The following is a 23,456-nucleotide window of genomic DNA, read 5'->3' as shown; positions in this document are numbered from 1 at the left end:
ACATTCAGGAAGACTTTTTCACAGATTCTGTAGTACCTCTGATACCTACGCAGACAACTCCGTTCAAAGAACTACACTGGTTTTAGTGTGTTTAAAAATTGTTCATATATTTAGCAGCTTTCCAGTATGACATTTGTAAACACAACAGAAGACAGGATGCAACTAAGTTTTAAGCATCCTTTATTAATTTCAAACAACTGCCACTTCCCAACACCTTCCACCCGAGTTACAATTTTACACGTACTGTAGAAGATTGCTCTATCTCCAGCAGTGTCACAGACTGGTCTGCCTTCTGTGTACAGGTCAATATACAGATAAAGGCTCTTCAGAGGTTTAAGGCCACTTACCCTATGTATGGAGATAAAGTATTATTAAAAAGGTTTTAAATGAATCATTCTATCAAAAAACACTTAAACAGTTTTTAATTTTTAAATTATATCAGTATACACCAAGGTAATAAAAGCACATTCTAACTGCATAGGGCTGGTATCTTGTTTTTTTTCTGAATGCCTAGCAAACTAGGGATGTTAAATGCGAAGCTCCTTGTCACCATGAGGGAGAAGGGAACAGAAATCAGCACAGTAGATTTAGCCAAACTTTCTATTTGTAGGACCTCAGGTGAAGATACAAATTACATCTTCATGTACAGGAGAAAAAGAGCAATTATCCTCCCTCTCAGATCAGCTGAGAAACATTCAACATGAAAACTCTTGTTGCACAGCTCTTCTGTTTGCACCAAGCTGCAACCATGGGAATTCAGCTGACTGCAGCAGCTCTACTCAGAGCACAGGCTACCGGGACAGGTACTGCCTAAAACTGGAGAGGTTCCTCAAGACTGTCAGTTAAGTCCTTGATTCCAGAGGCTTTTGAAGCCAGAACTAAAGATTTTCTATTATTGTGAACAAGAAGTATCAGCTGAAGCTGATACTGGACGGAGGACTGAAATCCACTTGTTTTGAATAACCCATCAGCTATTCTCTGTATCAACAGTAGTTGGAAAGAATTAAAATAAATAATGAACCTGCTGAAGTTAAAGAAGAAAGTGCATCACCTGTTTCAGTATTTACTAGTTAAAACAGACATATTTTAACCAAATATAATGGGAGATTTTTTCCTAAATTTCACAGGTTTTGTACTGATCATTCTACCATTTTAAGAAAACTACATTTAAACAGTAATACCTATTTACCTACATTTAATCACAATAAATAAATAAATAAATAAATCTCTTCAACCAGAAATGAAAAAACCCACATCTACATAGCAAATTCTAATACACTAAACAGTCTGTTTCAGGAATTATCAGTACTGCAGCAGTGTTAATCAATTCTACATTGGAATGCTGGAAACCAAAAGATTAAGACAGAACTACATGAAGAGTATTTTTCATATCTTATAGGACAGAAACCTTTGTTCATGTCTTCCGGTAGCCATCATCTTCTTTTGAGCTGCACCTACAACACAAAGAACAAGTAAACGAGCAACTTTATGCTTCTCCAGAATAGCTTAAAACAGTTCTGTAGGCATTAAGGGGCATCTTTTCTACTGCTTTGTTCCTGTATCACCACCTCATTTCATTGTTTTATACTCCTATTTTAAGAATAAGGTACAAAGCAACAGAAAGAATAAGCTACTACTACATCTGTGTAAAACTGCCCTCAGAGGTGCTGCCTACGTTTAAAAGTGCAAGGTACTTTCTGTATTTAGCTAGCAAGCAACTAGTGTTTCATTAAACGTGAAAGCTAATTTTTTTCATTTCCTGTGTGAACAAGATACCTTAATATGTTGAAATAAGGAGAGATTATTTTTTATTAAATATTTTACAATATAAATTGAGAAGAGACAGGCTGAAGGTTCCAAATAGGCATACAAAACCACCCATCTCCTGCTTGTTTTCGTAGTTAGTTCATTACATCTCCTCGGTGGGGTATTCCCCACCAGCAGAATGACTGCTTTGTGTCATTTTTCCATTCTTGAGTGCACTAAGAGTGCATGATTGCTGCCATTATGTACCTAGATGGATACAAAAACCCTTCTTAGTTCAAAGAAGTATCATAAAGTACGTGAAACCAGTGGGGTTTTCACAGCTTGTCAGGATATGTTAATAAAAACGAAAAGGTGACTTCTTAACATTGTCAAACAGAACATTAGAACAGCAGTATAGACCTGAAAAGTTGGTTCTGTTTTCCTCACCCTGTATAACCAACTCAAATGTTTCAAGCTCTTTTAATTTGTTGCTAAATGTTTATCTACACATGCTGTCAGAAATAACCTTGTTAGGAAGGTGAAGTTGGTGTCTCAGCAAATCAGACCCATGGAGTAGGCGTTGAGTGGCCTGTGACTCGCTTTCCTTTTTCTCTTTCAGCACCATCAAAAGGAAAAGTGAGAAAAACAGCACAAACATTAGTTAAAGCCTGAATTTAATCCCATGTCCTACAGGAATAATTTCATTACAATGAAAGCAGACAGACAGTATCTGTAGGGCTTTTTGCTTTGTTTTCGTTTAAGCAGTGATAATTATATATCTAATTAACATAGCCTATAGCTCTCCCAAAGATCATAATGTTTAATAATCCCTTTAATTAAATGATTAATAGGAAATGCAGGGGTGGTTCTTACGGATTACCTGATTTACCATCACTGAAGACAGATTCTTTTAAAAATGGCTACAAATGCCTTGTTCACAAAAGACTTTATTATCTAATGATGCATACTGAAAACATACAGAAATCTGCATGGTCCACTTTACATGCAGCAGAACAATCTTCACTTTACAATAAGTAAGTGTCAACTGTTTTATGCAAGAGACAACACTTTAAAGTCACATTTCTTAAAGAAAAGCTTCATTTACAAAAGAAATAAAAGGTAAAGAAGCAATTACCGCTTTTAAAAAGCAGCTGCTTTGTTCAAGAGTGGAAGGTTTATGCCTGTATTGAAAGACAACATGATCACAAATAATGAAAACAATGAACAAATGAAACACTTTTAGCATAAAGCAGTACACTTTCAAAATGACATACAAATAGTTAAAAATTTCCTTATGTTGTCTATCTATCCTTTAGATATAAGGTCTTTCGAATGAGATCCCAACATACGTAATTACTAAATGAAAACTCTTCTGTAAGTATTGGTTCTATGTCATAGTGAACTGTATTTAACAAAATGTATACAAAGTCTATAGCAAGTTGATTAAAAAAATTAAAGTAATAAGAAACAGTACACTGAAGGCGCTCTATCCATCAAGTGCGCACTTTCAAAGTTTTAAATGTGATGAACAGAACAGAAGTTGTAACTATGCCACGGTTGCAATGCCAGAAAATAAAACAAGATCATTTATCAAACATGCAGGGAATTCTGCCACAATGCTATTGTCTCTCATTTGTCAGTTCTTCCAGTAAAATAACAGCTTAAACACCGGTGATGTTGATGGGTTAGCTTACCTTCAGTGTACTGAAAGTTGTACACAACCTGCTTTAAAAGAGGAGACCATCCCTGCGGGCAGGCTCAAGAAGGAACAGACCCCCTTCGGCACTGACTACACCAAGGGCATGCTGCTGTGGCCTGCACACACACACCTAGGAAAATGTGAATATAAACAGCATTTATGCTGGCCATTTTTTAAAGACAAAAATGAAGCCAAGTCTGCTAAAAACAAATCAACCACCCAGTATTACTGCTCTTTTTTTTTCTTCCTTTTTTTTTTTTTTTATAACAGATGCTTTTTTCTTTTTATAATATATACGAACTGCAACCATATACATTAGCATTGTACTTCTGTGCAGTCTTGGCAATTAAAAGAGTTCTACAGTGAAAATTTTCACATAAGACACAAAACAGAATTACTCTAACATTTCTAAAAGAAATATCAGCCTTGATGTTAATTCAAATGTATCATCTCTTCCTCAACTTTGCAGGGGAAATATTTATGTTTATATACATTAATAACTGCTGTGAAATTTCTTCAGTCTTTGTATCTTAATTACTCAAACCCTTTGAACTTCTTCATCTGGTTTAAATTTTTTCCTGGATGAAGGCGTGCTGCAGAGCCTGGTTGATGCTAATTCGTTTAGCTGGGTCTAACATTAGAATCTGGTCCAACAAGTCCTTTAGCTGGTGCACTTTTTTACGCTGGTCTTCAGGGAGTCGTTGGCACCCAATCAAGTCTGCTAACAGGTCCTTGGTTGGATTTATGGTGCTCATAACAGTAACTTTCTCCTACAAATACAAAAATGGCAACCTTGTAGAACGGAAGTAACACACAAAACCCCCTATCCCTGTTACAGAGCTTCAGCAGCAACTTCTCTGCAGGGTTCTCTCAGATCTGATTAGCAATGCCCTTCCTCATCATACGGCCTCATAAATCCCCATGTGGGCAAAGGAAAAGTAGAAATAATACTGTCAGGGGCAGGCCAGGCTGCATCCTTCACCAACAGCCAGTGCATACACGAACCTAACATCCCGGTTAATGGAAAACATCAAAATTTCATGTGGAAAAGTCCCCTAATTCTGTGATTCGCAATAAATATACTATGTTAAAATGATACAGAAAGTAATAGTGATCTTGTGAAATATCTGTGATTATGTGAAATCCCCTAATTCTGTGATTCGCAATAAATATACTATGTTAAAATGATACAGAAAGTAATAGTGATCTTCTACAACATAAGCACATCATACTGGAATTGGACGTCCTTCTCCAAAATAAAGGCAGAATTTCTTTTATTAGTAATTTAAGGTTAAGATTATGTGGAGGTACCCTGTGCACCTACCAAGATAAAACTCAGCTTTCTCTTAAACGTGTTCCTAAATAGTAGGGGGGGGAAATTAAAAATCTCTGTTGCCAGTTTACAACTATGTATCTTATCCATACCACCACGAAAGGACATTCTAACAGTTTGTAAAAATCTTATCTTTAATTAAGAGGACAAGATACATTTGAAAGGTCATAATAGTAAGAAAGCTTGGAAAAAATGAATGTTAGTCAACACATTAAGGACTTACCCTCTCTGTCACTTTATCTACTTCTATATACATAAAGTTGAGATTTTGATCAAAGTGCTGATCTTTGAACACACCTTTTCGAATCATCTGGAAAATGAGGGAAAGGCAAGAGTTTCAGGCAAGTTCTCTGTGTTTTACAAATTCCACAATTAGCATTGATGTCTACTAACTTATTGGAACACGAATAATTCGAAACTAATGAAAAATATATCAAAAGGACAGCAAGAAATATTTAGATTGAATTAAAAAAAAAATACAGTTCAAACCAGTTGAAAAAGACACAGTATCTTACATTGACTTACGTATTTTTTTTCAGGTCAGTGCTTAGAAGTTTTCTGCTTTCACTTTATACTTAGTCTATGAAAAAGAAGCTGTATACTTTCACTTCATAAGATTTTAAATCAATATAAATTATACAGTCAGAATGAAGTCTGATATTTACTTGCTGTTAAGAGAAGATGTACACGATAAGAAACAGAATGCAGATTGAAAAAAGGAAGTATGTTCTACTGTTCATTTTAGCAGTTTCAGATATTAATTAGAAATCATATACTTATTTTCCTTACCTTGTTTGGCATCTTTCCTTTGAGATCCATGGCTAGTTTCAACATATGGTTATTGGTTTTGCCAGGAAAGAGTATTTTTCCTGTATAAAGTTCATATAATGTGCAGCCTACAGACCACATATCTATACCATAGTCATAGATTTTTCCTATAACTGAAACAGAGCAATTCCAGTTAATTCCATAAAGGAGCCTTAAACAGTATAATATCACAAAACCAGACAGATGAACAGTTTCCAATTTGTAAATTATATTGGTGCTCCTCCTCTTAGGAATAAGAGGTTACCCTAAAAGGACGCAGACTTAACTTTTACAGTATCCCTATTTTAGAAAGGGAGGTGTTTACCTAACACCCAAACTAATCAGCATGAATTAAGTTAGTAAAAAAACAAGAAGTCAGAACAATACCTCTAAATTAAAACATAACTATAACCAATCAGAATGACTTCTCCCTGTCCTCACTGAGCTGACCACCAACATACATGAAGAGTCACACAAGCATGCTTTCAAAGTCTGAATTTTTGACTGCCATCATATTTCCAGAGTGGTGTTTTGCTAAGACCAAACAGAGAGTAAATTCAAGTCAAATTCTCATTTGCTAGTACTGGTATGGTATATAGCTACGTTAAGTATACTGCTTATGATACATGTAGCCAGTACAAAGGTACTTACTGATTTCTGGAGCGCGATAAAATCTACTAACTAGATACGGTGTGATGTCATTATCTGCGACATGTGAAGCTGATCCAAAATCACAAAGCTTTAATATCGTTTTAGACTCATTCACCTGAAAGTTAAATGTAAATATCCATTAGCACTATTTGTAGACAGAATTGCCAATAGCACTGTGAAAGTGACAATACATAAAGTCTGAGATAAGAAAAGCATTCAGCCTTTAAATTGGAAGTTCCTCCCATATTTTAATCCTTCCTCTCTGTATTCTGAGGAAATTGTGAAACTTTCTTAATTGAAAGTGACAGTTAATGTCTTGAGATCCTACAAAACACAAAAAGGTCAGTTTCACATACTTTTCCTTTACCAAAATATCCTTGGTGGATCCAGATTTCATTCAAGATACTGAAATTGTATCAGTTTAGACTTCTAATTCTAGTATCTGGAGTACCACTCATAAAACAGCATATTATTTACATAACCCATGCTTACATAGTAAATTTTACTGCTGTGGTGGCAAGAAGAGAACATTTTAAATCAAATAAAAATACGAGTTTGTCACAGGGATGACACCAAGAAAATCAAAGGAAATGTGTTTGATTCCTCTGTTGTAGATCTCACACCCTGCTAACCCGCAGAATGTTTAATGGAAACAGAAGAGGAAAAAGGCATCAAGGACTTTCTGCCATTATCTCATTCACACAAACAAAATCTCCATCCAGACTCAAACCACCTACTTCCATTTTACAGAAAGCAAGAACATTTTTCAACTACTGATGGAAAAAGTCCCAAGATTTCTCCTGAGAAAGAACACTGGAAGGTATGCTTTCTATAAAGAAATGCATGGATGCAGGTTTGTTTGAGAAAGACTGTATTGAATAAAAGATTTTATTTAGATGCTGTATACTTCTTTCTATTTATACCACAATAGCATCTTGTATCAAAACATGAATCCCTAACATTTTCAGATAAAGTGAAATTTGACTTCATCTAAATTAAAAGAATTATATTAATTGTAAATATTTAATTTTCCAATATAGACTCTGCAAAATAAGTTTCAATTATTTATTACTTACCAAAATATTATCTGGTTTAATATCTGCATGTAGGATATTGCATCTTTTAAGAAGTTTTAAAGCCAGGAACAACTGCTGGCTGTAGGAACGCACAGCTTTAATATGGAGGCCAACATCTTTCCCATACTTCTTCAACACCTCTCGTAAATTCATACTATTAAAAGAAAGGAAGAGAGAAAGAACAGAAAAGCTTACCAAAGACAAACATAGTGGCTTCCTGAACTGTAAGACAAACTTCCTATATTGTATAATTACTTACTAGACTGGACTGGCTTAATTCACAACACATTCTTAATCAAGACTAATTTGAGTGGATTTATTTGCACATGAACAGCATTTTCTTAATAACTGTAAAGCCTTTGTACTTGCTTTCTTCAGAAATAAATAAGGAAGGAAGTATGCAAAAGATACAAGTTGAGAAGGTGATTTTTTGGTGACTTAAACAGCAGATAAAAAGAGCATAATTCCAGGACAAAAACCATCACTGGATATAAATAATGTTCAAGTGTGTTATAAAGAGATAGTGCAGCACAAAAATAATAATTTGTTGTATGGCTTATTTATGAAAATATAATAGCAATTTCATAAAGTTTGCATTGCTTCAGCATACAACTTATCTTCACCTGAAATATGGCAAAAATTAAAATGACATACACAGAAAACTCAGGATAAGAACAACTGATGTCTCTAAGTGGGAATGGGAACTAAGGCAATTAATATATCCACATCTACCATAAAATAGTGTCTGCCATTAACCTGTCATAAGACCTTAATTATTTAAAGGAAAACTGAGCATGCAAAGAAACCACCGTAACAATTTTCTTCCTTAGAGCGTTGTTATATATGTACTCTTCACAGAATATACAGCGCTTGCTGAACTTCTCTGCGAATTAATTATGAAAACTAACAAGAATATTGTGACATACACACAAGCCCCCCTGTGCCCTGCAAACCAAAGAAAAAAAGAGCAGCATTGGTGAGATGCCCCATTTTTAATAATACATTATTTTATTTCAAATATTGTCCAGGCAGAAAATTCACAATGATGCTTTAAGTACATCAGCAATACTTCAGCATTCTGTTCGTCAATTTGTGCCTCCAGATAATATTTTTTTAAAGGTCCATGCGTTTTTGAATCTTGGCAATAGAACAAGGTATCAAAACAATAGCCAAAATCAAAAAGTAAAGATCACTCAATAGTACTTTACTTTTTACAGAGAACCCCAAACATTTGTCATCTTACCTGAGTGGCTCAAATACCAGACAGAGATGTTGTTTGTGGTAGAAATGCCTGAACAACCGTAGACAATGAAACTTGTCATCAGGATCTGCATCATTGAGCTTCTTCAAAAATTCCAGTTCTTTTAGGCCAGTTTTTTGCCTGAAAACAAAGAAATATGATTATAAAGGAAAACCAGTGAAATTCTAATACCTTTTTAAAAATCCAGACATTCACTAGTGCGGTTATAATTATCCAGAAATGAGAAGTGTCTTGTCACTACTTAATGCACCACGTCTTGAAAAAAAATCACAACAGTCTTTTGCTGTCAGAGTCGACACATTGGGTAAGTTTGTTTAATTCCCTGATCCTCATTGTGCCTTTGTATTCTGGTTAACCTTTTCCTCCTCCCTCCTGGTTGCATGTAAAGCTAAAATTAAGATTTCCTCCTGTGATATGACATTTTAGTTTCAAACAGCACTCGCTCGAGAAGTTTAGTTTTTTAAAGAAGTACTTAACCACATACATTATTACAAAAAGTTTTCAGCTTAAGACTTTTAAGAGTCAAGTACACACCCAAACTTAATGATACAACACACCAAACTGAAATAGCTTATCACCCCCCTCCTTTTTTAAAACTTTTCCAGATACCTATTCATATAACTCAAAATAACACAGTTATACACACAGCAAGTCAACTTTTAAAACCTCCAAGGTAAAACGCATGGAAAATATTTTTATTTAAGCTGTCTTTAACGGAAGAGAACATAATATACAACTGCAGAAATACAGCAGCAGTTACTTAATACAGCATTATAGGTAAGTCCTCACATAAAGTATGATCTATTAAACTGTGTTATTCTGAAAGATCTCAAAAAAAATTTTTTGCCAACAGAGAGTCCCATTCCTTTTCATATATCTTATATACATGTAAACATATAGACTATACAAAAATAAATAATGTACACAGGTCTTTTTGTAAGTTACAGGTGATCAGTTAGGATCCAACCCATACGCCTGACAAATCGATTTGGTCCATCAAAACAAAGTTTTTTTTACAGTCCACAACTCCCATCTCAATAATTTTAGGGCTGGGCTGGCCTCGTATTGCTACCACTGTTCCCTGCAGTTTTGCAAATGAGAAAGTGCTTGATGAAAATGCAAGTACCCTTCTTCTTCCTGTGATAGCTGTAAAGAAGTGTGGATACATAGTCCTCAAGCGCTTCCCATTATCTGGCTCATATTAGCAGAAAAGGCAGGAAATCACAGCTGTAATCTGTTACTTCACTTGAAACAAAGGGAGATTCAAATCACAACATGGAAATCGTCCAACTGTTACATACACTGTATTATTATCAGTGAACAAAAACATTACTTACATAAGTTCATTGTTCCTGATGATTTTAACCGCTACTTCTTGGTTTGCTCTTGCCATGTCCCTGGCTCGCACTACGTTACTGAAGACTCCCTGACCAGTGTAACCATAGACATTGTAACGTTTATCTAGAACTTCACCTATATTAACACCTGAAGGATAAAATCAAGCAATTTAAAGTTAAGTGACATATATAATGAAATTTTAACACTCTCTAAATTTCAGAAGAAGAGGGTAATGGTATAATCACTTCATTTCATAATGTGCAATGTCTTCTATCACCTAGCTTTACGGAAATTACGGGGAACAAACTGATTCTGGAAGTCTGGAGTCTTTCTGTAAGCGAGGTTAAAACCTGCATGATCATTTCAGCCAGTACATTACACAGTCAGTCAGGGCACGCGTGGTACATCTACACTAGAGTAACATTTCAGTACTTTTACATGAGGACCTTTTCCATTCAGCATCCTCATTCTAGCTGTCCCTGCCAATCAACAGATAGAACTTACGGTAATAGCCTTCTGCATCAGTCCAGTTATCCCTGAGGTTGGGGTTTTCTTTGAAGTCTTTTCCAAACCCAGCAGCCCTTAGACGAGCACTCTGAAATAAACAGAAAAGTAACAGCTTTGCTTGTATGCTCTATGTTCTTCCTTGATGTTTACTTATCAAACCCCCTTTTTTCCTACTGAAACACTGTTCCTCTCCACAGCACAAACACACTTATCTTGTAGGAGAGAGAAACTACTGAACACAAAATGCTATTTACATACCAGTATCTATACACTGATACAAGGGAAGATGATGAGGTCCAACCAATAGAACTATTATTAAAAATTAATGGGCAAAGTTTCAGTTAGTACTCAGGAGGAATTTATACAAGTCATGTTAGAATGCACATTTTGGACCATCTGAAGAAGATTTTTTACTTACAGTATGTTTGTAGTAAAGAAGTTTAGCAATTTGCAAGGAAAATGTAACTGTTTAAGCCTTGAATTTCTGTTCATTCAATGCCACTTCACAGATTTCATACTATTACACTTACAATCATAATATTACTAAAATTGCTATTGACATCTCTGAACAAATTTAGCAATATATTATCACAAATTAAAATCTGTAAAGTAATGAAAATCTTCAACTGAACAACAGTTTCTGGAAGGGGGATTGCATACTTACAAGCCATATATATCTCTACTTGTAACTTTCAAATCTTTAAAATGACACACACACTCTTCACTATCCTTCAAGTATCTATCTTTTTCCAGGTCAAAGTGGTTTTGATTTATTTTATTATTATTACCAGTGTTACTAGAGTGCCACCATGGCAGCCTTTTGTCACCAATGCTTCTGCCATAGCAAATAGGTTTTACCTGTCATCACCGAAAAATAACTAGAGAATTTCTAACTTGAGGAAAGTTGTTGTCTTGAGACTGTTGTCTCAAGTGTTGTACATCAGCAACGATGAGGTAGATTTACAGAGAATGGCAAGAAAAGTCTCAAAACTGGTCACTGGACTGCCCATATTCACAGGCCACTTCAGCACATTTAGAGAAAAACTGGTGGAATAGGGCAAAGTAAAACCAGGAAATGTATCTCTTAAAAAACAGCCCCAACCAAAACCAACCAACCAACAAACCCCACCAAACAAATCACCACATTACTCCAACACAGCATCATCAGGAAATTAAGATACCTTACATACACTTTTTAATTAACCATACATGAATCTCTGAAAAAAAGCACCTATTTAGAACAGTGCAGCATGGTAATATTAACATAAAGCTTAACTTAGAAATAGGTTTATTACTGTTTGCCACTATAGGCCCTATCCAAACAGCAGGTGAATTCCCCAATTGCTTACTCTGGCCAAAATCCCACTAATTTCAGCAGGTTTTCTTTCACTGAAATACTAATTAAGAGCTACTTTGCCTTGGCTGATCAAAAGATTCAGAACATATTATCCACTCAGTTACACATCCTCTTAGAAATCAAAGTTCCCACAAACCTCAAGTGACAGTAATTCTCTAATAAAAAATGAAGCAAAAAAGTCATATATTTCATCTCCAAGAATTACCTACATCAAAGTATGCAGCGAACATATCATCTGATTCTGTGAACATATCAGGAGCTAGCAGCTTCTTCTGCGCTGAACCTTAAAAATGAAATCTAGATTACTCAACATGAAAAAGATGACAAACCACTAACTCTGTTACCAGTATAATTCGTGACTTGGTATCTTTACAATATAATCTTAGGTCAGTATGTTGGCAAACAGGTGGCTCTACTAATGTTTCTAGCAAATACCATTTTACAGTCTAGAAATACAAAGCTCAAGATTGGTTAAGTTCTTCAAAGCACTCAAAAATTTGTATCTCCTTGAAAAATTAAGTACAATAGCTTTCAAATAATTCATGTAGTAGCAAAAGTAGTACATACTTATGTGATCCCTACAGATAATTACTATATCTATATAGTATATATTATAAATACTCTCTATATATATCTATTTATATATGTTTATGTATAAAAAGAAACCTAGAATGAATGTCTATGTATAAAAACCAATACAGACATGGTTTCAATATAAAATTTCAGGCTTTTCTGCTGACAAAGTATTTTACTCAAAAACAAAGCTGTAAAGCCCAAAAGATGTGTCTTTGGAAAATGTTTTCTTCAACCCTGCCAAAAAGGACCTCACGCATAGCTTTTAGTCAAAGACAATGTTTACTCTTACATTTAAGAGAAACATTTTTAACGTGGGCAAGATAATCCCTTTCTCACCTTTTTATCATCTCTAAAGTTCCAAAGACATTTTACTTGGTTGATAAAAGCAGAGAAATATAGATTAAGTACACATTAGTGAAAACAAGTAAACTTCAAACTATCTCGTAACACGCATTATGGTAGCATCCCCTCATGACCATGGTAAATCACAGGCACTCCCTCGAGGGTATTAAGCAATGGAGAAAAATAAATGGTTAATCTCAGGTGCTTCAGGTCTCAGGATGTATATAGCCAACCACATGCATACAAAATAACCAGACTGAAATCTTTCAACAGCATCAAAAACTCTCATCCATCACACTGACACAGTTGTTTCAAGGTATAGACCTGTCACCTGACACTATGGGGAGACAGGTTACACCATCATTTCACAGACAGACCCTTCCAGCAACTTCCTCAAATGTCTTTTTTAGTTCCAGTTACTCACACTTGCACTGGGCTACAATGAGTTATTAACTAGTTCTGTAGGAACTTACTATCCTGGCTCTGTATGAGGTCAGGATAGAAATAAAAAATAGCTCGTACAAAGAAAGATGATCCACTGCTTCCATCTGTTATAGCCACCTCCAACCCCGAATCTTACCCATACGTGAAAATTGCCAGATTTTAGAGTAACTGCTCTGTTTTCAAAACCAACCCTTTTTCATATCTTAAAAATATCTACATAGTTAACAGCTATATTTTCATATGCTTTGGTGGACAAAATTATAAAGCAGTACATGCCTTGACAAAAAAGTAAAAAGACATACAAGAAGACTAAGTCTAAATTTGCAGTATGTAAATCAAGAAAAAGTGCGTAAGGTAGTTCCTTTCTACCTCCATTGCAGGAGAACAATCTGAACACACACTGCTCAAGGGTAGACCAGTACAAACTACAGGGCAGTACACCGGTCCCAAAGAGATGCAGCTTTATTACTTCGAAGAGAAGCATCCACTAGAGGATAGTGTATTGAGCCCCCAGGGATACATTTAGTGCATGACACGAAATACAAACCAACCGTCCAACTATTTCCTGAGGGGTTGGGCAGCTTTCACAGCCCTTGTTAAACAGCATGCTGTTGCAATTAAACTGCAAAAAGAAACTGATGTAGGGAAAACGAGCTCAAAGTACGACCACACAGCAACTAGGCACACCTTTGACTACTTTAAGATGTACAGTAATCCACTTTCAAAGGACAGTGAAAAAAAATAACCAACCCCCCTGATTTTCAGTATTACAGGCTGCACTGCAAGATGCTTTATGTTCCTTTTACCACAGCAGGCACAAGGCCGGTTTTGTATCAAGATGTATTTCATTTCAGTATTGCTGTGTAATAATATATAATGATCACGTGCAGGGAGGAAGAGGAAATGTCCACTTCTCCAAGAAATTATGCCACCAAAATGGACTTACTAGCATTGACTTTCAAAAGCTTTAATCATTCTATAAATGACTACAGACCCACTTACACTTGTCCGACACCGTGGTTTTGACCAAAAAAAGGGACAAAAGGGGCACAGTTCCCAACCCACCCCGAAGTAAAGACTAGGACTATATTAAGCTTCTACGAAAAGAACATGTGTAAGTGAAAAGAAAAATTTGGAAGTTAAAAGGGTAATTCTTAATTATAAAGACAGACATCGTTATTTACTCTTCCAAATGTACAGCACACATTGTATTGTGTTAAGAGTTACTAGAAATACAAAGAACGTGTTCCGTTTGCATTCTCCTCCTCCTTACAAGCAAGCTGTATTTTAATGTTGTCAGTATGTAATATTTGTGGAAATTCTCAAATTCTGTCCAAAAAGTCAATCTACTGCCAAGTCCTGAAGTATAGTAAGGAAACTAAGCAAAATGTCTGAGCTTTCATAACCTGCACTATACAGTGAGATTTCAGATTCTTACCGTTGTTCTGTTCAACTGTCATGAGGTTGTGCTTGGCTTTTACTGACGCCTCAAATGTGTCCACGTTTTCTCGTTCGTACTCCTTAACATCAGCAGCTACTCTTTCTAGGATGTCATCTGGTGAGTTCGAGCGACTACGCGTACTGCTTTGAGGACTGCTTGGTTCAGATGGTACAGATATATTACTGTCTTCTGTCTGGCCTTTGTATTTCTAAAAAGAAATCTAATTATTAATCTCACCATCACAGCTTATCACAATTTAAACATTTTTACACTCACCTTTTCAACAGTTTGTGCTAAACCTTAATCTTTGCTTTCATAATCATCTACACCTCTAAAAGCAATGGATTATTTGCAGAATGGGATAGACCTTCTGAAAATTATTCTACCACAACACACCACAACCCAGAGCATAAAACAAGACTGAAAAATTCATGTGTCTCAATCTTCAATAAAAATCAGTTTTTAAGGAAATAAACTATTTTGTTGTTCGTGACAAAATGTCAGTAGAGGTAAAATAAACCATTCTAACATGTGTTGAAGTCTTTAAGGACAAATTAATGATTTTACATCTTTCATCCTAGAATCTTTCCCATTTTTATTAGTGTTATGTTACAGAAAAGTAGTTTTTAGATTCAGGGGTTTTTATTTGAATTGGAAATCCTGTTTATTCATTCATTCTTGTTGAAAAAGTTCAGATGCATTAAAAAAGTTCAAGACAACACCTGTACAAATTATTTTTTTTTAAACTTTAAGTAATATGAAAGTATACAAATGTCATTTCCTCTCCCAAAAGTTAAAAATCAAAATGAACAAATGCTGAGACCACTCACTTATCAAGGTCGAACTATTCAATAATACAAACAGAGGTTTCCCATTGTTTTTGCTTCCTGCATGGACCAACAACAGGTGTAACCTGCCTTTAAAAATAATTTACTTTATATGGTTTTGCTCAGTCATAGTTCTGGAAGGATTTTACAATGGGCTTTGCATAGCAGTCAAATCATGAATGCTATTTTTAGTGCTGCTTAAAATAAGCAGCACATTATAAACAGTGGTTTTATAACTAAATACTAAGTAAATAAGCCACAGCATTTTGCTTACTATGTTGTAGCTGTGAGCCAAATCAAAAAAAGATACCCGATTCGAGCTGTAGAATTACATCCCCTTTTGCCACAGCTCCCTTTCAGGGGTCTCAATCACATTATTACAGTCATTACTATTACCTTCTTATCAGGAATACAAAGTTCATGGGAACTCACATGTGTAACTGAATATATCATCTATATTTATGAAGGGGGAACCCATGTTAGTGGCTTTACAAAGTTTTGGAAATGGAGAAGGATAAATTCTACTTGAAATAACTGACCATTTTGCTATATTGACAGAATGATATCAATGATACAGCTATGAAGAAAACCTACAGATTAAAATAACTGAAGAACTTTTTTTAACATCATAGGACTGTCAGAGAACGTCCAACTGTAGCACAAAAATGGCTGACAGAAGAGCTGCTTCAGTTGTAAAAGCCATGCTGTTGCAATAGAAGTGTAAAGTTTAATGGAGACCAACATTTACAATAAATTAATTGGAAAAAATACAGTAATTACTAACATAATGTAGTAACGAGCAAAGAGCCTTCCTTTATCACAACATTCTACACTAAAAACATAAAATTACTTTCTGTAGCCCACATGATAATATAACCAGGTACCTGAACAATTGCTTGCCGCTGTAATCTTCTTTGTCTTATCTCGGCTTCTTCATCCTCTTCTTCCAAATCAAAGTCTTCAAGACTATAAAAATACATTTATTTTATAATGTAACATCATAAACATAGAATTATCTACTGAATTTTACCAAATGTCATTCTTCTATGTAGAAAGCACACAATGTATTAAACAATAGCTGTTCAACTGACTCAGAAAGCAAAGGTGTATTAAAGCCCAGTGTGTGTATTTACATCTCCTTACAGAGAAAATTTATCTTCTGGTATCTCATTGGGACTTTGTGTATCTCATTTTTAACTGCAAACAATTAATAGTAACTGTTTTTAAAGAGAAAGAAAAAAACCTTCTTCATTTTCATTCCATCATTCTTCCTTAGTAATTATTTGGTTAAGAATGCATACGCTTGAGCAATTTAATTAAGTAGATATTTAGCAAATATAAAACCGATTTGCAGATAGCAATTAACCCTTTCAGCTATTACCATTTTTCCTCAAGGAATAAGCTTCAGGAAACAGACCAAATATTTTCACAAGGTATTGATCAAGTTGAATTTAGAAACTTAACACCGTATCATCCCCTCAGGTCTGCCCACTAGCCAACAGGTCTTGGTGTTTCTTGCATACTCTAAAGTTTTTCAGATCATCCCAATAGTAATTTCACAAGATCACAAGTACTAAAACATGATTAAGGTTTTAGATGACAACCACCCAAAAAATATCAATTCATTCGCAGTATCAGTGGATCTGTATTTTCAGATAATCAGTGCAAGTTAGAAATTTATTCTTACTTTTCATCTGATGAAGACTCCTGTTCAGCTTTCATACCCTCAGAAAGACTACCTTTAAATTTGTCTTCTTTAGCTTTGCTTCTGCTCCTTCGTCTGTGGCCACCACGTGACCTGGACCTCCTTCGAAGGCGAGATCTACTTCTTCGGCCTCTATCCCTGGTAACAGTAAGGAGGGTTTGGATTTTGGTTTGGTTTGTTTTTTTGAAGAGAAGGAGAAAAATCTATTCATAAAACACCAAGGTACATAATGACTCCAAGTAATAAGACAAATAAACTCATGGAGAACAAAATTAATTCAACCATGCTAGCATATATAAATGTGGGCAAAAAAACGCATCACCTTTTTGCACAAAAGATAGCCATCTTTAATCTTTTAGTAGTATTTTACAAAATATATTAAAAAAATGCAGTGTGCCTTTACCTCCTCCGAGGAGACCTACTCCGCCTTCTTGGAGATCGGCTGCGTCGAAGGGGTGAACGAGACCTCCTTCTAATGGGGGACCGAGACCTTCTTCTGGATGGAGACCATCTACTGGGGGGGCTAACATCTTTTGATCTTTCACGTCTAGATAAAATATCATCTCTGGTCCGCGTTCTTAAAACAGAGGAAGAGAATGGTGGTAAAATCAGGAGCAAGCTGAAAACAAAAATCCCAATTCCCTCTAAGGCTCACTTCAAAATCTTACTGCAAGTGAAAGGCCACTAGAGGGGCTTCTGAGGGAGGGATGGGTAAGTATGCTGCAGAGCTGGCTGCCCTTCTGCACCTCTCCCCCGTATGTACCCTGGGAAATATGTGCCTATACATAGGTCTAGTTGAGGACAACCCTGAAAAAAGAGCTTGTTAATTGCTAACACATGCTAAGACAGGTTTTAAAACAAAACCTGTGCTTAGGTCTTACATAAATATTGACCTGTTTTTGTGTTTACCAGAAACTGTATTTTAACAATAAATAAAACCCAAAAACTAATTATTGAGAATTTTCTCAGCAACTTTACAATTCGGTATTGAAATTTAGGACCATGCTAATCCACAGCAACGACTTTAATGTCTATTTCAATTTGGGCACTAGAACTGGACAGCTTTAACATTTGGAATATTCTAATAAGGCAGCTGAAAACTAAAATTCTTAATTAACATGTAAACTAATCCTTCTCAAATTAAAAAACAAGTCTGACACTATATACTATTCAAAATTTGCTCATTCCTGTCTATACACATTCACAAGTATTCAAGAAGAAAAACTGTTGATAGGACAACTACATTAAAAAGCTTAATCGCATTCCACGACAGCAAGTCTTCAACCGCAAACTGTAAAAGGATATAAGTTAAAAATATTTAACTACTATTCTAATGAGGCTGCCACAGAAACTCTTGGAAAATACTTCCACACCATGGTTTAAAGAAAACGTTGCCACTCTATTTCTCCCTCCTGCCACCCCCCCCCTTTTTTTTTTTAAACCAAACTGGGCTAAGTTATTTCAGGTGGTGTATTTCATCAATGAACAAAACCTCTGGGGTCTGAAAGATTAATCCCACCCATTCTGTAATGTTTTTTTGTTTGTTTTGAGACTACTATATCAGCTTTAGTTACCTTAACTACGTATAATGACCAGGCATACAGAACTGATGCAATATACTAAAAGTGGGACAGAAGGAAACTTTATGCATATGCAGAAGTACTGGCAGTTTCTACAAGAAATTACTGTAGACTCAAATGCTGAAGCAGGCTGATGATCCCTCTAGTCCATCTAATTTACATTATGTTCTCGTAAACAATCTTGCAAAAAGTCACAGGATGAACTGACAGTTCCAGGTTTCCTGGCTAATGAAGTGGTTGTACTGCCAAAACCCAATCAAACTACCTAAAAAAATTAAATCACTTCAGGAATCACAGGTATGAGATAAAAAGTAGAAGCTGATTAAGAATGCCTAGTAACATCATATAACGAGTAATTCAGTCAAAAGACCTGGGAAGAATCTTACATGATTAGAACTTGCATGCCTTAGAACACTAAGACAACAAACATGAGAAATAAAATTACTGGAAATTTTTTGCTAAAACTTCTAAAGCCCCTGAAATTATCTGGCAGCCTGAGTAATTACAGGTGTTAAAGCTCCAACACAGTGGAGGTAGTTCAGGATGTCCCACAAAGATTATTACTGCTGATCTGCAAACACTTCTAGCAAAAAAGAAATTAGCAGTCCCCCATTCACATGCTGCTCACCACAGTGTTACAACATAAATTTGATAGCAAAATTCTAGACACAAGCACCACTTGAAATAGCATCTAAACAACTAATTCAAACTGGCTGCCATGCAAGCTGTCATCGGAAATGAAAACTGAAAGATTCAAAATGCTATGGAAGAAAAGTCAAATAGTATGTCAAAGAAATATAGTGGTTGTGCCAATAATTTCCTGATTCACCAGAAAGCACACAGATAAAACTGCTAGCATTTACAATACTTGCTTAACCTGGTTAACACCACTGGGGACACCCTCCAAAATATTACTAAGGAGCAGTACAGACAAATAAGCTGATAATGTGCCTGTAGAAGACACCCCATACCTGAAACCAGAGTAACCTTCAGCTGTACAGGCAGAGAGACTTTCACATTTATTAGGCACTTACTTACCAAGCTAGTCTTTGTGGTTCTAATCCACTGTTTTAAATGAATATTTCTTTGTTCTTAATTCTCAAGAGTGGGTGAAGCTAAACCCCGTAGTAAAAAGTTTTAAATTATTCATTATCCAGAAGTAATGCTGAACTCTTCTGCCGGTTGAGCTTCCTACATTTAATGAATTAACTTCCAAAAATGTATACACTTATATTGTTCTCTGCTTGGGAACTTAGCATCCAGGCTTTACAGCTTCAGAGTAATTATTAGTAATTATTGTCTCATGGTTTATATTAAATTTCAAGTTAACAGCTTTCATAGGCTAAATTGTCTTTTTTAAAAAAATCCCAGACTAAAAATAAATGAAAAAGATTTCAGCCCTTTTCCTTTAAGTGTATGCAAAACATGGTAAGGATATATACAGACCAACAATGAAGCAACACTACTATATCCGTAGCAAATGAAAAATAAGTATTTTTAACAAAAAAAGTGACTGTGAGGAGGACATCTTGATAAAGATTTGCTGACATTCACACATATTGCCTATTATTAGGGTTGTTGGGGTTTTGGTTTTTTTGTTGTTTTTTTTTGTGGGGAAAAAGAGGTTAATTACCCACTTTTAGCCAACACCAATATGTAAGAGAGGAGGCAACTCTCAGTCCACAAAAATTCCTGAAAGCAACAGGACTAAGAAACAAAATAGAAGTCAGACTCTGAATCCAACCAAGTGACAAAAAGACAACTCTGAGCTAGAAAACTTGTTCCCAGTAACGGTGTGAGCAGCAGATAACTCAGCACTTTAACAACCAAAGCTGAATTTGCATGTTTAACAGCTGTGGGGAGTATTTTTTTAAAACCGAACACATACAAAGTACGATCATAACACAATGCACAATCTGACTGTCTTTTTTAATAGCTATTTTCAGAATAAAACACTGAGCTAGGAGACAGTTCATCCTGTAACACATTTTTGCGATGGTTCATGACATCTTTTAAGTTACCTGGGAGAAGACAGACGCCTCCTTTCCGATTCTCTTCTTTTCCTTTCGGCAGATCTACTCCTCACTCTTCTAACTGGAGAACGGGTTCGAGAGGGGGATTTACTCTGTTTAGATCTACGATCATTAAAGAGAGGGGATCTGCTTCTTCTTGACTTTTCTCGTTGTTTGGGAGACAAGCTTCTTCCTTTTGGGCTACGGCCAGGTCGTCTAGGGGACCTGTTTTCTTTCCCTGAAGAAGCATCTTTAGAAGGAGATTTAAGTGGCTTTTTTTCTTTGTCAGTCTCTGATCTCCTAGGTTTTCTATCTTTGGACCGTGATCTTCTATCTTTGGATTTGCTTCTTAGTTCTGTTGGGGATTTAGATTTTCTGCCACGATCTCTGCTTTTGTTTTCATTTACAACTGGAGACTTCCTGCGATCTCTTGACTTACTTTTATCATCAGCTTTATTTCTATCCTCTGGGGGAGATTTAGACTTTCTGTTTTTCTCCTGTGATCGCCTTTTAAGCATTGGAGACCTAGATTTCCTTGTCTGATCTTGAGACTTACTCCTCTTATAAGGGCTTTTGGATTTCCTCCTTTCTTTTGACTTGCTTCTAGTTGTCTTCTCTTTGATTCCATCAACTCCTACCTTGCCTTTCTTTTTGTCAGATCTGTGCCTAGTCCTTTCTTTTGATTCACTCTTACTTCCTTTCTTGGAACTAGTTTTGTTGTCCACAGGTTCCAATTTCCCCTTAGTGTTTGACTTCACTGTAGGTCTCGTTCCATTTCGCACCTTTTCGTTAATCTCCCCCTCTTCTTCAGATCCTGACTCGTAACCTTGTAATATTAATCCCATCCCAGACTGGACTTTTCCTTCCATTAACTCATTTTCAAGTTCAGCTTTTAATAATGCTCTTTGTTTCTCCAAGTCTTCCAGAGGAGCTAAAAAATCAATTTTAGTTCTTTTGGCTGGTCCATCTTCTTTGTCAGAGGTATCAGCTACCTCTTTCCATTTATGTTTCTTATGTTTGTGTCTGTGTTTATGTTTTTTGTCCTTATCTTCTTCTGAAGAATGTTTATGTTTCTTGTGTTTACTTCGGTGTTTGTGTTTCTTTTTTTTATGTCGGCTGTGCTTGTTCTGAGGTTGGTCTGCCTCTGATACTTCCCCATTTTCTTCATTTACACTTTTCTCAGATGCTTCAGCATCCTCAACCCTGCAAAAAATAAAAACTACACATCAGTACTATCAACTCACTGCAGTCCTTAATCTTGCATTGACAGCCTTTTTAATGATAAGATACTAACTGGCATCTAATTACCTACCTTTGGGAGAATTAAAAATGTACAACTAACGTAACCAAGTTATAACAGCAGATACACTTCCTCAGGAACAGACAGCTATGACTGCAAAAAGCAACACTACGGAAGGAAGATACAGTAAATGCACTAACAAAACAAAATGTGTGGATGAAATCAATGCTTGTGCTTTTAGATTTAATACTGACAATATCTGTTAATAGTACACAGCAGTGTTGCAATTTTATGCACCCTGTCAGTCCACCATCTACCTTATTTACTGCCCCATTCCAATGCCTAACCCAAGTTAAGCCTTTTAAAAGTATTTTCAAATGGCAGAACACAGCTGACTCCAAACAAAACCTATTTCAAGGGATGATGCTGATCACCTAATGAAACCATCTTGCAAAATCTCACAGAGTCAACCGATTCTCTTAACTGCAATTTCTTTCTGTAAGTATATGCATCTGTTAGAAAAATCAAGAACTCTTCTTATCATGTGTTTATTATTTATGCAATACAGGGAACACTTGATAAATTAAAGAAGCCTAATTTCAAAAAAACATTCTGTTAGTATACAGCAGACTATCAGCTTCCCAAGAAAAAAGTGGTAATCTTCAGACCTGTAAAGTGGCAATGGCTGAAAAAGCAGAAAATAAGTCTACAGCAAAATAATTTAGTGTTCCTTCTAAAGAAAAAACCAAACCCACTCCCATTAGCTAGTCACAGCAACAAGCAATTTAAATAGTATACTTCAAAAATGATAAAATTCAGTCTTGATGTTAATGCATTCACTTACATTATCTTCCTCAGATGCTAAAACTGGCTTATCAATAGGGGTTTTTTTATGGTGTTTAGCAAACACCTCCTGATCTCCTTCAGAACATCAATTAAGTTACTGCCTGTGGCAAGATGGACATTTGCTTTTTGAAATCTGTCACCCAATATTATAGGTGTCAAGAGTTCACCTTTCTACTAACTCATCCCATCTAAACTACAGTTTTGAAATTTACTAGTTTAACATTTTAATAACTTAAATGTAGCTCTTTCTGTATTCCAAGCTTCATTCAGAAGTATGAGAAAATTAATTGAAAAGAAATTCTCTAAACATGACAGTCGGGGGGATGGGGGTGGGGCAGAGGGGATGTACACAGAAATGTAGAGCAACTTTTGAACTCTACTAGTTTCATACGACTTTTGTTTCTGAAGAATAATATGATCAATGATCCAATAGAATAAATGTATCAGAGGTACTCTAAGCCAGGCCTAAAGGATGGCACTTCACTATAAATCAGATTGGTGTCTTCCTAATTAAGGACAGGATCTTCAAAGAGTGTACAGTTACTGACTCTCTCATGCTTCAGTTAATGCAAATTCTAGTACTAGTAAATAATCCAGGCTTTTCTGCAACATAGACTAAAATTATTTCCAAATACTATTAACACTACAGTGGTCTGAAATGTGAAATT

General features: G+C 35.6%; 1 protein-coding gene across 7 annotated transcripts in view; it reads right to left on the bottom strand.

Annotated features, from left to right (window-relative positions):
* Positions 1-163: 163 nt before the first annotated feature.
* The window catches only part of PRPF4B (pre-mRNA processing factor 4B), a 25,963-nt gene continuing 2,670 nt past the window's right edge, over positions 164-23,456 (bottom strand). Inside the window, exons 2-19 of one of the 7 annotated variants that reach the window (XR_005102897.1) lie at positions 20,712-21,905; positions 17,514-17,687; positions 17,093-17,248; positions 16,290-16,371; positions 14,576-14,786; positions 11,985-12,058; positions 10,416-10,506; positions 9,911-10,058; positions 8,556-8,693; positions 7,313-7,466; positions 6,237-6,351; positions 5,568-5,719; positions 5,002-5,088; positions 3,441-4,215; positions 2,882-2,927; positions 2,273-2,358; positions 1,409-1,454; positions 164-348 (exon numbers count right to left, since the gene is read on the bottom strand). Coding sequence is in view for 2 of the 7 variants with exons in the window: in XM_037378578.1 (XP_037234475.1) it covers positions 4,012-4,215; positions 5,002-5,088; positions 5,568-5,719; positions 6,237-6,351; positions 7,313-7,466; positions 8,556-8,693; positions 9,911-10,058; positions 10,416-10,506; positions 11,985-12,058; positions 14,576-14,786; positions 16,290-16,371; positions 17,093-17,248; positions 17,514-17,687; positions 20,712-21,905 (2,980 nt within the window). In the remaining 5 variants the exon portion in view is untranslated. The other 6 variants (XR_005102895.1, XR_005102898.1, XR_005102894.1 and 3 more) reach the window with 6 other exon arrangements.

Source organism: Falco rusticolus, chromosome 3 (genome assembly GCF_015220075.1).
Source record: "Falco rusticolus isolate bFalRus1 chromosome 3, bFalRus1.pri, whole genome shotgun sequence".
Classification (NCBI taxonomy): Eukaryota; Metazoa; Chordata; class Aves; order Falconiformes; family Falconidae; genus Falco; species Falco rusticolus.
The sequence above is the reverse complement of the archived record's forward strand: the minus strand, read 5'-3'. Positions and strand labels throughout refer to the sequence as shown.